This window comes from Bombus flavifrons, chromosome 16, assembly GCF_040668555.2.
Source record: "Bombus flavifrons isolate JBK064 chromosome 16, iyBomFlav1_principal, whole genome shotgun sequence".
Classification (NCBI taxonomy): Eukaryota; Metazoa; Arthropoda; class Insecta; order Hymenoptera; family Apidae; genus Bombus; species Bombus flavifrons.
The window spans coordinates 6,912,429-6,927,358 of NC_138457.1; the positions used below are offsets into that span (position 1 = coordinate 6,912,429).

Consider the following 14,930-nt stretch of genomic DNA (forward strand, 5'->3'; position numbering starts at 1 on the left):
TTTATAAAGTATATTTACAAAAATACAAATACAAAAAATACAAAATCTAATAATTCCTGAAGTATCCTGTATTGTTCTCATTGTAGATTGAAAAATTGGGTCAATAAGGACATTCAAAGTTTACAACGTCTCTAATTTTCGACATAGTCGCGTGATGTCGCCCGGTTTGCTGCATCGACGAAACTTGGGGAAGTTTCTAAGTCCCGCGTTACGGGTCTATAAGTGCACTCATCGTTATATTAATTGTTTGCAGGGCTCCTGCATTGGGGTCAACTCTTCTTGGTTCGAATGATTTATTCCTCCGCTCTACATATGAAAAAATCAGAAATATTCGCGGTTTGAGGCGTCGGATAACAATTGAAATTGAAACAATCGCCGTTTCGCTATCGTAAACGACTCAAAGGGGATTCGTGGATGATCGATAAAAATGTTTCTTAGTACATTCGATACGCAAGTCAAAACGTTGATCCTGTTCAAAACGAATATTTAATACGAATTCAGTTGGTAAGCATTCCGAGACTAGTGACGAAGAGAATAGTGTTACAAATGTAAATAGAAAGAAGAATAGATTCAAAGCTTTTGCAGAGAGAGGGAAGGGAAACGAATTAACCGCGTGTGTGTGTGTGTGACTACAGAAGTAAAACTTGGAGAGGAATTTTTTTTATCTCGATAGACACGAGGAAACGAGAAAGAGAGAGAGATAGAAGGAAAATAAAAAAAGACGGAAACGAAATATGTCAGAGCTTGAAATGCTGCATGACGAAAATTCGTTCGTCGTAACGAGCGTCTTGCGTTGATTTGATTTTTTCTCTTTCTCTTTTTTCCGTTCATTAGTGTGCGCCACAAGCATTATTTTTATACACACGGTAGTAGAAATCCCCGTTGGTGGTGGCCAACCGTGACTAGCAGTGTTTTGTTTCGTTGATTAAACGATCGATGCTACGATGTCTTGGCCCTCGTGTTTCACGATCTGAAAAAGGGGTTTGTGGCTTTTCTTTTTTTTTCTTCTCGTAATTATTCGTCTCGTTCATTGGAGCGATATGTTTAGTTAAATAACATTAAACGTTAGATCTCACGATTACCCCGGCAAGACTGTCTGTAAGAAATAAAGAAACTATCCACAAAGGAGAAGATATTCACAGACAAACAAGAAGTGATTTACAAAGATGGCATCGTCTATGGTGGCTGTTCCTTCTGGAACAGCTTCGGTTCCAGCTGGAACTGGTATTACTCAAAACGAAGATGTGGAGAATGGGAATGTGTTTACTGAACGAAACATAAACACTGTTACCAGCTGCAGCGAAACCTCCAATCCTGGTGATGCCTTGGAAGAAATAAACTGTGGTTCAGGCGAATCAGGTGATCAGGAATGTGCTATTTGCATGAGCAAACTTTGTTCTCCACGAGTGCTCTCTTGTCTTCATGTGTTTTGCGAGGCTTGCCTGGATAAGCTTCTGATGGACGAGGCAGGTGACTCTAAAGTTAGCTCTGTCCTAATCTGCCCGCTCTGTCAACAAGAAACTTCCATTAGTTCTAAGGGTGCTGCGTCACTGACATGCGATTATGTTCTAACGAATATACTTGACATGTCCGCGATTGAGAACATGGCTGTACTCTGTACCTCGTGTAAAGCCAAAGAGAGTGCGGTTGCACGTTGCTCGGACTGTGCCAACTTCTTATGTCCGAATTGCAACACCGCACACCAGTTCATGCGTTGTTTTGAAAGTCACAAGGTCATGGCCTTTGAAGATTTAAAGCAATCCAACGAAGCTATACCAATACACAAACCTATTTTTTGCGAATATCATCCTGCTGAAAATATGAAATTTTACTGCTACACTTGCCAGGTAATTAGCATGCCTCCAAATTCTTTGATTTTGTGATAATTTATTGAGGACTGTAGAGTCCATACATAGTATGGATTATGAATAGACTTAAACCTCTTATTGTATTATTATTGATAAGAGTACTGGTATAAAGATCAAATATTATAAAACCCACTTTATTAATTATTCAATTTAGGAACCTATATGCAACGAGTGTTTGCTTATTGAACATAAAGCTCCAGAGCATCAGTATGAAAGACTAATGGATGCAGAACCACGCCAGAAAGAAGAATTAATAAAATTGATGAATGAGAGTAAAGCAAGAATTGCAGACTGTGACCAAGTATCTGCACAACTAGAAAATGCACTTAGTGAACTACAAGCACAACATGATCAAGCTAAAGATCTAATTGTAGAGACATTTCAGAGTTACAAGGCTGTTTTAGAGAAATGTCGAGACAATGCCCTGGTTGAGCTTGAAAAATTACATTCAGATAGGGAATTAGAAATAATGGATACGTTTCATAGGTTAGAGGAACATTCTTAACTTGGAACAAATATTGTCTATATCTTTAAAACGTATTTACTACATCATTGTTCATGTTTACAGCGTTGAAAAGACAGTGGAGAAGATAGAAGATGCTTGTCGTTTTACCTCCAGACTTCTTGAGCATGGTGATGCTGTGGAGATCCTCGCTCTTCGTCGTATTGTAGGAACACAGTTAATGAATTTAATAAAAAACACACCAAAGCCAAATGTTACGTTTTCTATTCAATTTCAAACTGACTACAACCAGTTTGAAAAAGCACTGAAGGTATGTTTATACTATATATGTTTAATTGTATCTAAATGAACAAAAATACGTTAATGAAATATATAATTGTAGGAAGTCTTTGGTAAATTTCATACGGAAAGCACACCAGTAACAAAATCCACTCCAGAACCAATTACAACTATGTCAGGAGTTTCTGCGAACCAACAAGTTGTTCATACTTCAATGGGCTGTCCCCGTTCTATTAGTGCAAGGTCTCCCATTTCCCTTCCTACATCAATGCAATCCTCCTTCGAAGGTGACCCTTCATTTGTTATACCTCCAACATCCAGCCCTCAAAATATTCCACCTCCACCACCTTCTGTATCTCTTCCTCCAGGTCCTATTCATGGGCTTACTAGTATTCAAGAATACAATCTACAGCAGTTAGCTAGTCTGGCGGAAAAAGTCGAAATGGTTGGAGACACGAACGTAGTTGGGCCGAGTTCGAATCCTAGTCCAACGCCGTCTTTCACTTTAGCAGATTTATTTGCCGGCGATCTGAGTTCTACCAGCCATGCAATCAATAATTTACAAGCTCTTGCAAAATTAGGAAATACACTTGGTAATCAAGGTATGGGGTCACTGATATGAACTATTGTGCGTGCGTGCATGTGTGTGTCAAATGTAGTGTAATCATTTACTTCATTCTGTTTATTTCCAGATCTTGGCAATCCTACTATTAATGGTGGTAGTGGTTTAGTACTAGGGAGAGGTCCGTCGCCAGCCATTGTGGACACACCAAACTTGAGTCTAGCTGCTAACAGTCTTTTAAATGGAGGATTTCAATCATTATCTTCATCCACTTCCACCATACTTTCACAGGGTGCTGGTAAAATCTCTCTGGATTATTGTATATTTCAAATAAGTCAAAACGATTTAATTACATATCGATATTTCTTACAGATGATTTAAGAGGAGACTCCATGCATAACATGCCTGTAGTAGTAGGAAATACAGTTGGCAATGTAACTGGTTCCGGTTCTGGAAATTATACTCATCCGCGTTCGAATAACACGAAATTAACTCCTATGCAAATTAGGTGTAAATTTGGACAGTTAGGTCCCAGTAAAGGTCAATTCAGTTCACCTCACGGATTTTGTTTAAGTGCTGATGAAGATATTATTGTTGCCGACACGAATAATCACAGAATTCAAGTACTTTTTTCAATATTTGAAAATTAGTCAATTTAAATTCTCTGTTCGTATTAATAATCGAAATCTATTTTTAGATATTTGATAAGACTGGCATATTCAAATTCCAATTTGGTGTTCCTGGTAAGGAAGAGGGCCAATTATGGTACCCTAGAAAGATCGCCGTGATGAAGAACAGTGGAAAATTTGTTGTTTGTGATCGAGGGAACGAACGATCGAGGATGCAGATATTTACAAAAAGTGGTCATTTTATCAAAAAAATAGCAATTCGTTACATCGATATTGTAGCTGGCCTAGCTGTGACTAGCGAAGGCCACATTTTGGCTGTTGATAGCGTATCACCGACGGTGTTTGTAATCAGCGATACAGGAGAGCTGTTAAACTGGTTTGATTGCAGTGAATATATGAGAGAACCAAGTGATATTGCAATTAGTGGTAAATAATTCCTTTCAAATTATGTTTGGCTATATGGTGTGTTTCAAGCTTTTGTAAACTATACATATAAACTTCTTTTGTTTTCAGGTAAAGAATATTTTGTTTGTGATTTTAAGGGACATTGTGTTGTGGTGTTTAACGAGGAGGGAAACTTTTTGCGTCGTATTGGCTGTGACAATGTAACAAACTTCCCAAATGGGATCGATATTAGCGATGCAGGAGATATATTAATAGGAGACTCGCATGGTAACCGTTTTCACGTGGCTGTTTTTTCAAGAGATGGTTCCTTGATTTCCGAGTTCGAATGTCCATACGTCAAGGTAAACGTCCCAAAATTAATCACACGTCCCATTAACTTTCTCTTTTCTGAACAGAGCAACCTTTAATTAATTGAGATTAATTAAAAGTTAAATTCTTTTCGTATCAAACGATCACCTGACGGAATTTCGCAGGTCTCTCGATGTTGTGGCTTGAAAATAACCTCAGAGGGATATATTGTAACTCTGGCTAAAAATAATCACCACGTCCTCGTGTTGAACACTCTTTACATATCATGAAGCGAAGGGGCAGACCAAATAAGTATGTCGTAACTTTCTTCAGCGAGTGGAATTATCTTGGTGAATGTCGCTCTACTCTCAACGAAGAACAAATCGATTAATACGAAGAAACAAACGAAAGAAAGAAGAAAAATATCCAATATGCCCGTGACATTGAGTTCTTTGAGATTTGGGCCTATCCAAGCAATAGAATTACAAACGAGTGCAGCATGCAGCTTTAATAGTCTGTATAAAAGAAAAAAAAAATGGAAAAACAAGTATAAGTGCGTCCCTGTTTTATGAAAGTAACAACGTTCGAAAGAAGAAATAAAAATAAAAAAAAAATTAGGTAAACGTACGTCTCCGACCAAAAAACAGTATAAATAGTAATTTAGCGAAGTTGCATTTGGTAAACTGCCAAGAAAAATTAACATGAAGAAGAAAAAGAAAGAGACACAGTTAGGCAAGGAGTAGCAGAGAGAGGAAATTGGAAGAAAGCCGAATTGGATCGCTTCGACCGGAAGTGGAGGAGGAGATGTGGAAGGAAGTTGCAGAACGGTAGCTTTCCGTCACAATCGGTCACATCATCTTCGACTTCGTCAGTATTTTAGGTATGTTTATAAATCAAATTATTCTAGTCTCTAACGAGCACTGTTTTACACACTGATTTTTCAATCCGTACTCGAAGCAACGTGTATTTTTAATCTGGTGGTATTACGAAAATGTGTGATAAAAGTGGCGACAAAGAACGAGTGGAAGGAAACGAGAAATTAATAAGACTTTTTCTTCCCTACGTTACTTCGAGATCTATTTGTAGATACACTAAGTTTCTAAGATTTCGTTAAGAATCGTTAAGTAATCTAATAAGCATGTTGAGATACGAAAAGGTTACGGTTATTAGAAGAAGTAAATAATAATACAAATTCCTGTGCTTAACGTTGCGGTGAAGACAAATGTTGCATGCTGCGACACATGGTAGTACTTCCTGCTCTTATCATATCATATCTCTATTTAAAACAAACAAATAAAAAATGAAAAAAAAATAAAACGAACAGAAAACACATCCAGTACTCCTCGTTACGGCAGACACGAAGCTTAAACAAGAAAAAAGAACAAAAACTGAAAAAAAAAGGAATAATACGAGCTATGTTCCTGGTGATTCTTCTCCGTGCATTTGAAAATTAGTAGTTCAGAAAGAGTAAGAAAGAAAAGAGGAATTTTATGGGGCAATGTTAAAGTAGAGAGAGAGAGAGAGAGGGAGAGAAAGCATAGAATTACAGATACGTTGAAAATCAAACATATAATTGTCTTGCGAGACGAGGAATCGTACACGAATTACATTCGAGAAAATAAAAAATCGAAAATAATTATTCTAGACTTGCAACTGATAATAGATCCCGTTTTGTGCATTGTTAAAAGAAACAGAAAAAAAATATATAATAGGCGAGGCACGTAATGGTTACAATATTTACTCAGGATGCTTTATTATGGTCCACCATATAAATACAATATATATACATATATATGCGTGTGTGAATTATTGGTTCGTGGTGCTAGAGAATAATAATAATATATCCATACCATGTAAATGTATTTGTTACAAAAATTACAGAATCGTTCCGAGATTTAACAATGCTGTGGAATGATCATGTAATATATTATACAAGGTTCATAAGTAAAAATTATACCACCGGTATCATAGGAACAATATCTTTATCTATGTATAAAAAGATTAAAAAAGGAAAAAAAATTGAAAAAACAACGTACAGTTTGCTAAACAACTTCTATTTATGTATATATAATTAAACATGATCCGTAAGAAAAAAAAGATGAAAATCCATGTAAAACACATACATATATATAGAAATACACATATTTTTTAGGGTTGTTTACATGATCAGCCTTAAGATTTAATTGAAACTAAAACAAAAATATAAATGCAATGTGTATACAACATATATATATATATATATATATATATATACATACATATATATGTATATATACGGATATATCTGGCAGATCGCTATATATTGTATTATAATTACCTACAATAACGATTGAATGTGAATAACTATCTTGCCATACCAAATGTTAGAAAGCACATCCATATATATATATATATTTCTACTTGGATAGCTTTGACAAATTTGTTTTTCGCATACAAATTGGCTATGCTAAATAGAATTGGTTTTAAAGGGATGAATGGCTAGTTAGTGAGGAAAGTGGGAGGATATGTCTAAAACCTCAAGGAGAACAGTGCGAAATTGCAAAAACGCTATAATAGAGCTACTCAAAACAAAACAACAGAAAAAAAATAATAAATCTGCGCGTAACATTTGTAGTAAATTGCACGAAGCCTACGTACGTACACCTAAGCTAATAAGTCGTAATCATCTTTTATTATTAGAAGTTTTAATTTTATATATATTAAAGAAAAAAAAAAGAAGTAATTCTGAAGTATTTAATAGTCATGGTTAGTAGAGTTATATAAATAATGCCTGTGATAATAGTATCGTCAGGATAAGTTGTGTCCTTACAGAGTCTTTGATGTCGTTGCAAGGTAAATATTATTAGAGGTACCGAAACGAAATGTTGTTAGCGAGACGCCTTGTGGAAGGTGTATTTCTGTTTAATGCACAATAACACCCGATACAAAGCCATCGAATGGTCTCTAATGATATGTATGAATTATATACATAATACACAATATGAATATAAGAAAAGAGAAGCAAAAAGATAATATTGAGGAAAAGTAAAGAGAAATATGTTGCAAACATTTTTGCCAGTCGTATTTGAAGACAAAGAAGAAGAAAATAAAAAATGGACTCATAGTGTAATGAATGGATGACCATTAATGAGAGGGTCTTTTACCTCACAAAATTATTATATTACGCTCACTTGAATATTTTAGTATATAGATTTACTCTATTTACATATTTTTATCTGTGGAAGACTACTTGGCTAATTTAGGCCACTGTTGAAATTCACCCCTTATTTGCCTTGATGTTTAAATTACAATAATAATATAAAAGGAAAAAAAAATGAAACGGGGATTACATGTTACGTAAATGGTAATTGTGATAGATTTTTTGATGATTTTTACAATCTCAAAAGTCTTATTATCCTAATATGTATAGAATTATAATAGTCACTCTCGACATAAAAACTACATAAAGAAAACTCTGCTTACATTGTTAAAGAAAAATAACTAATAATTATTAAATGACAAAAAAGTAATGAATATATCACCTTATTGTAAGCAGTTTATAAGAGACAAAAAGATATATATACTATCAGTCTATTAAAGTAAACGTATTCAGATATGTTCTACGTATTATACTTTTATCTGATCTAATGTTTTTATCGCTATAAAAAAAAAATATATATATATATAAATAAAAACAGTTTCCAAGGCCTTTTTAGATGCCACCTAAATATACTTCTTCGACACGATTTCGGTTTTTGTAATGGTTCTTTGTGTTCGTTTACGATGACGTGCTATCTATGTGCAGCTTAAAAGAAACACAAAAAAAAAGAGAGGGGAAAGAGAGAAAAAAGAAATTAAAATTCATAAAAAAGGTGTCCATTGTTTTTACGATTCGTATCTATGATATCTTTATAACAATGAGGAACAAATTTAATTAATTTAACGAAGAATTTAAAAATTTTTAATACAGTAGTAAAGGCTCATAACTATTGATTCCATCATTCCTATGTATTTATTGACGAAGGAAACATTTATTTCGTAAGTATAATTTGGCGATTTAAAAGTGTCGCGTGATTTCGAACAAATTCTTGTGTTTATAGTGTAAATATTTGGTTTTATGTTTTCGACATTGATTAATCATCGGTCTATTAATCGACAATGTGTACAAGAATGAGCTGCTGCAGTTGTAAGAATGTGTACGAAAGAGAAAAATATATACATCTGACAAAAGTTGTTATTTGTCAACAACAGGAAAATTGTGTCGCATAGTCAAAACCAAAAAAAAAAAGCGGAGGGTATGCTACGAACAAGGAAAAAGGATACGAAAAATTAAATATATAAAATATGTTCCTGATTTTGAAGATCGCATCACATTTAAGTGATACAATAAAAATAAGATTACACTTGCGAGTTTTTTGCGGATATCGCGTCGGGGGGCACTTATATATATATAATATATATATACACAGGTAATATATGATATATACATATACACATTAACGATAGGATTTAAAATGAAAAAAAAAAAGGTTGCGTCATTAACTGAATTCTAGCCTACGGTTAATCATAGTCTTCCTAGAGTTGTGGAAAAAACAGAAAGAAAAAGAAAGGTTTTATCTTTATGCGATTACCGAGTTTTTTTCTATCTAAGATCCATGGCTATCCTGGAAGTCGAACCGTGATCTTTTACTATAGCCATAAAGGAGCGTAATAAAATAAAGAAAGTTATTACCCTCACAGTGTTTATGCTGATGAGAATTGGCAGTCGAATTGATCTGCTTGTGAGAGACATTTTATCGAACATGACTTAAAAGTGTAACTATAAAATATTAACTTTAAAAAAAGAAACAGATGGAACGGAGATGTTATAAGTGAAGGGAGAAATAGGAGAAATCGTACATGCATAGGTACATACATATATTTTTTTCCTTCGAACGTTATTATTCGTCGTGTATTTGTACAAAGATCTAAATATAGCGGACATAGGAATTAGAGGAAACAGAAGACGAGTTCACAAAGGTTTAGGAACCGTATCTTTATTAAATTATTCATGTGGAATAAGTGCGTTTTCCTTGTTGCTTTTTTCCTCTTTATTTTTTCTTCCTTTTAAAGTGGCATTTTTTTTCTTCGCTTTACTCATTTCTTGTAGGTCGTTTTTAAGTAATGTTAAACAACTATTTTTTTATCTTCGTCGAGGCATTAATGTGTGTTCTTGTGTCGGTTGTTTAAAAGAAAAGAGGGCATATTTATATGTATATATTGTCGTGTTGATTTTTTCCACATCGTTAAAATGTTGGGTGCGTGCATTTTACCATTTCACACATGACGGACCTATTGTAAAACGGGGACACCACTTTCAGTTTTCCATTTTTTTTCTATTATTAATTAATATGGCATCTCGTGTGGGGTTTTTCTTTCTGTTCTTTTTCCTTTTCCCCCCATAACTTTGATGTTTTATATCATTATTATTATTACAACTATTAATAATATTATGAATACTATTATTACTACTACTACTACTACTACTATTACTACTGCTATTATTATTATTATTATTATTATTATTATTATTATTATTATTATTATTATTATTATTATTATTATTGCAATTTTTTTATTTTTGTTTCCTTTTTCCTTTTCTTGATTTTTTTCGATCATTGTTACCACCTTGACCCGCGATTTTCGTTTTTTTTTTTTTAATTAACAAATTTCTTTTATGTGTATTATTTTCCTTTTTCCCTTTTTTAATCATTCAAATCTATATATATATATTTTTTGTTTTCTTCCTCTCTCCAATACTCAAGCCGAAATGACGAAAGACATAAAAGATTTCCTTCGCCTCGTTGCCTCTCGACCCGCCAGTTTTCGACAACTTATCTTTAATTTCTTTTTTCATCTTTTTTTTTTTTAATTCAAATAAGTGCGCGAACGCTCTTGAACAGCTCTTATTACTATTATTGCTATTATACTTATTATCGCTAATATTATTATATTGTGACCATTATTACTATTTTTTAATAATAGCATTAATTTAAATGTAGTTAATCGTTAAGACTTTACATTTTTTTCCTTTTTATTTTTTGTGTTTTGCTTTTTCAAGTTGAAAAAAGACGATGTGTAGATCTCAAGACAAACACTGAGGAAAGCTTCTCAATTTACAAAACGGCCATTTTTTTCATACCACTTCCTCTCTCCCCATTCCGCCTTCGTTAAATAATCATTTTTAATCTTTTATTAGTTGGCTCGATTCGAGAGGAAACGAGATTTTGATTGTTCTTCATCCGACAAAAGAAATTGCGAGGCCCTCGGTTTGAATTTCTCGCCAGTTCAGGCCGCATAGTTTCCGTCGATCTTCTTTTTTAATTTTTATCCTTGATTTTTTTAAATCCTCCGCAGACTTTTACTATTCGCTACGCGTAGTGAAATTCTTTAGTGCCAAAAGAAAGACTAAAATGAAAAGAAAATAAAAAAAAAAGTAAAAGAAAAATAACAAAACGAAGTTTAAAAAAGCGAACAACAGACTGCATAATTTAACGAACGGAACGAAGAGGAATAGAAGCACTTCGATCGCGATCATTTTTCTCCATTTTTATGTTTTATTTGTCATCGATATTTATTTAATGATGATTTGTTCGAATTAAGTTCCATTTATATTATAAACATTAATAAGTAAAAAAGAAAAAATAAGAATACATGGGGTATCAGTGGTTCTAGAGTTATAAGAAAAAAAAAGAAAATATGAAGAAAGGAGCAAAAAAGAAGGAAAGAAAGAAAAGAAGAAATTATTATATATATATATAATATATCTATATATATACACACAACAATTATAAAAATGAAAAAAATGAGGAAAGACAGAAATATTAAACGATTATAAAAAAAAAAATCCTTGCTTAGTCAGTTAAAGTACAAATGTTTAAATGTATTCTATGATTAGGTAATAAGTATAAAAACGAGAGAGGAGGCGTGCGTGTGCAAGCGTGAAAGGGATGAGAGAAAGAGAGGGAGAGCAAAACGCGTAGTTGCGTATAAACTTGGTTTCATTCCTTACTAAGCCTCTGATATAGCTTTATTTATATTTGCATTAGTTACTTGACGTTTAATAATACTTAAAATGACAGGACGGGCTGATAGAGGGCGAAGTAAAAAGAAAGAAATGTGACTTCTTTTTTTTCTTTTCTTCGTTTCTTCCTACTCATTAACATATGATATATATATATATATATATATATATATATATCATATGTGTAATATATATAATATCATATATATAATATATATATATTATATATATCCACACACCTAATATGTATACAAAACCCTCGTTTTACTTTGATATTAATTTTAACGAGACACGCGTTCCTTTTTTTTTTTCTTTTTTTTCGGAGATGTTTTCTTTGACATATCAAATTGACCACAAATGGACACATAAAGAAACCGTTGCATTCCATCGGCGTAGGTACACGCCCTTCGATGTTTCCCGTGATCTCTCTCTGTGTGTTTTTTCACTTTTCCAACGACAAAAACTTGGAACCTCCGCTTTCCCAACAAAAATACACTTCAATTTTGAGGTGGCAGCCAGTTTTAGACTGGAAGACAGGTTTAAAAACGTCCTCAATGCAAAATAGAGAAACAGTTCTTCTATGAATAAATCCTGTTACATTCATTAGCAACAAAAATTATATCTGAATGGATGATTCTTGGCTTAGTGTCTGGCTCGGCGTTCCTTGACAACTGGATTTCTGTGATTTTATCATTTGAATGCCTCCTTGAGCCAGCAGTCACAAAAATCTTGAAGGAAACCGAAGCAAATAAGTAACAAAAGGTAAAGATTTCAAGTGATACTGTTTCAAGCAATAGGTAGGAAATGACAGAAGACATGCAGCTTATCCCACGTGCAATGTTGCAATAACATGTTATTTATAGTTTGTAACTTATTATTTGTAAGCTGTATCGTTAAAGAAGGTGGTAAGTAATATTTGATAGTTAGTGAGGGAAACGAATTTTATTCTAATTTTTCTTCGTACAGTGTTTCAGATTTAGATAAGAAAATTTTCAGGGAATTTGCTTATTTCATATAAGGGATTTCTTTTTTTCTTTTGCCTTCATCTTGGTCTTTTGTAATTGTGTTTCTTCAAATTTGTTCATTAGTCGCCAAATCTTGTACCTGGGAATGGCATCTCCAGAAACATTCTAGTCATAAAGGGTTCAAAAGAGGTCCAGCTTCGAGCTTTTAATTCAAACTAATGGATTATTAGGACTTGTTAGTCTTCCTTGTTATCATGGAGGACATTGTGAAAGGACTTGCTTATTCCAGAAAGATTGACAAATCTCTAAATCCAGATCTGTTTTGGATCTGAATTGTTTACGAGCTTCTATGGACAATTTCACAACAAAAATGTCTTCAAAGAGAATGAAACAAATCAAAACTTGTTCTACATAGGGAGGGTCAGGGTGTCATAAATAAGCTGATAAAACAAAGGGAACAGTAATGTGTGAGAAAAGAACGCCGAGCCATATACTCCTGTATACTGGAATGAAGTAAAGAAACAATGTCTTTGAGGATAGAATTTAATGTAGCACAATATCCAAATAGATATTGGGCATATGGTTTAAACAGGAACAGAAAAGCAAACAAAGAGAATAGAAATATAAGAAAGAAATAGTAAGTGAAGGGAAGAGTTGATAACAGACAGAGAAAAATGAAATTCACGCGGTTTGCTATGCGTAAACCATGTTTTCCTGAGACCTCCATTGGTATTTTTTATTAGATGAGACTTTTCATGGAAATGGGAAAAAAGAAAGATGTTCCGACATGTTGCGTAAATACTTCAAAACTGTAAACTGTATAAAAGGATAGTACAAGACAAGGGAGAAGTGGTAAAAATGCAATATGGAGAAAGCGTGTATTCCAAATATATTTTTTATATATGCTAATGGGATGCCAAGGAGCATGGTGACGTTGTAAACGTTGAAAAAAAAATCAATACTGTATTAATTAGCGCGAGAGTTACACGTACGGTTATATGTAAAAAGAAAGAAAAAGGGAGAAATGCACATGCATATATCGACCGTGTAATCGAATTGTCAGTTCCCCCCGAAACTACTCAGCCTTTAGATTAAAAAAAAATATATATATATATCTATATATATATATATATATTTATAACCGCGAATTTTCGTTTTCAAAGTATTTCAATATTTATATAAATATATATATACATATATATATAAATATATATACATATATATTATATATACACATATACGTACATATTAAAATACATACATATATATGTATATTCGTTTCTCTATTAAGTCCTTTGAATGAGAAAGAAAAAAGAAAAAAAAGAGCGATATCTTTGATGATTCTAATTTTAATTCCTCATCGTGCCCAACCATCCACTCCTACCGAATTTCCCCAAAGTTTGTTAAAAACCTAGTCTTATATAATATACACGCATACACCACATATAAGTGTTACGATATATATATGTGTGTATATTATGCACAGTATGCATATGTACGCATGTATATATGTGTATATAAAGAAAATGGAGAAATGCGAAGTTTCTCCTTTCATTTCAACGGGGATTTCCGCTTGATTATTATATTAATTATTACTACTACTATTATTATTAATATTATTATTATTATTAATGTTTTTCTCTCTTCCTTTTTTTCCTTTTTTCTTCTCTACGTCGGTACCTACTAAATTTTTAGTTTCATTTTTATATGGAATATTCAAATTTATGGTATTATACGTATACACTTCTATATACACTTTTACAAACAATAATAAAATGGAAAAAAAATAAAATGAAAAGTAAAATATTTTAATCTACGTACTACATTAATATTATTGTATTTAAAGATATGTGGAAAACAGTTGCTACTTATATATTTGTCAAATGTACACGCGCGCGATATAATCTTTGGAAAGGTATCCTCTGCGGGACGGGCAGAACTTGGGGGGAAGGAGGAACAGATTGTTGCTCTGAATATATTTTTCAGAGTTCTTTTACAATGATATTCTGCATAATTATTGCGCTAAGACGCCATTTTGTTCGTTTCTAAATCTCGTGAGTGAGAAGTATTTAAAAAAAGTATAAGACTCTATTCTCTCGCCATTTACCTTTGTCAATTCGCCCAACTTCGTTACGCCCCGCGCGGATCTCGTTTCCAAGCAAAAGAGAAAAAGAAAGAGTTACTCAAATATGTAGGAAACATACGTTCTTGTCTGCGTATAGGCTTACTAAATGCAATAATAAATATATTGTGATGCTCACGAAAGCACATAACATAATTTACCAAAATTGTAATGTTTAAAATATTTCATGTGATTTTGGAAACTGTTATATTTTTTATTTCCTGCCAATTGTTTAATTTGTAATGTTGTTCTTTGTTCTTTTTTCAATAAAGTAAGCAAACCAACTTTACTATCGTTCTCTTTATAT

At 33.0% G+C, this 14,930-nt stretch overlaps 1 protein-coding gene across 4 annotated transcripts; it reads left to right on the plus strand.

The window, feature by feature from the left end:
• The first annotated feature begins 73 nt into the window (after positions 1 to 73).
• LOC138188310 (B-box type zinc finger protein ncl-1) lies at positions 74 to 14,912 on the plus strand. Of its 4 annotated transcripts, none has more exons than XR_011175467.1 (10): positions 74 to 1,847; positions 2,023 to 2,354; positions 2,437 to 2,641; positions 2,714 to 3,212; positions 3,303 to 3,470; positions 3,545 to 3,795; positions 3,870 to 4,227; positions 4,315 to 4,547; positions 4,680 to 5,374; positions 12,625 to 14,912. XR_011175467.1 is itself a non-coding variant. In XM_069129956.1 (10 exons), the coding sequence occupies exons 2-10, from the start codon at positions 1,167 to 1,169 to the stop codon at positions 4,782 to 4,784; spliced, it is 2,832 nt and encodes a 943-aa protein (XP_068986057.1). In that variant the 5' UTR covers positions 74 to 981; positions 1,070 to 1,166; the 3' UTR covers positions 4,785 to 8,450. The 4 variants fall into 4 exon arrangements, 2 of the variants coding, with proteins under 2 accessions (XP_068986057.1, XP_068986056.1); XR_011175466.1 differs by lacking the exon at positions 12,625 to 14,912 and adding an exon at positions 6,963 to 8,450; XM_069129956.1 differs by lacking the exon at positions 12,625 to 14,912 and having other exon boundaries at positions 74 to 981; positions 1,070 to 1,847; positions 4,680 to 8,450.
• The last annotated feature ends 18 nt before the right edge of the window (positions 14,913 to 14,930 follow it).

What these genes read in the sequence shown, in the direction of transcription:
- LOC138188310 (XM_069129955.1), top strand. Translation starts at nt 1,167, where the DNA reads ATGGCATCGTCTATGGTGGCTGTTCCTTCTGGAACAGCTTCGGTTCCA. An exon ending in TTTACTGCTACACTTGCCAG is followed by an intron (nt 1,848 to 2,022) that starts GTAATTAGCATG and finishes TATTCAATTTAG; the next exon opens with GAACCTATATGCAACGAGTG. An exon ending in AAATACACTTGGTAATCAAG is followed by an intron (nt 3,213 to 3,302) that starts GTATGGGGTCAC and finishes GTTTATTTCCAG; the next exon opens with ATCTTGGCAATCCTACTATT.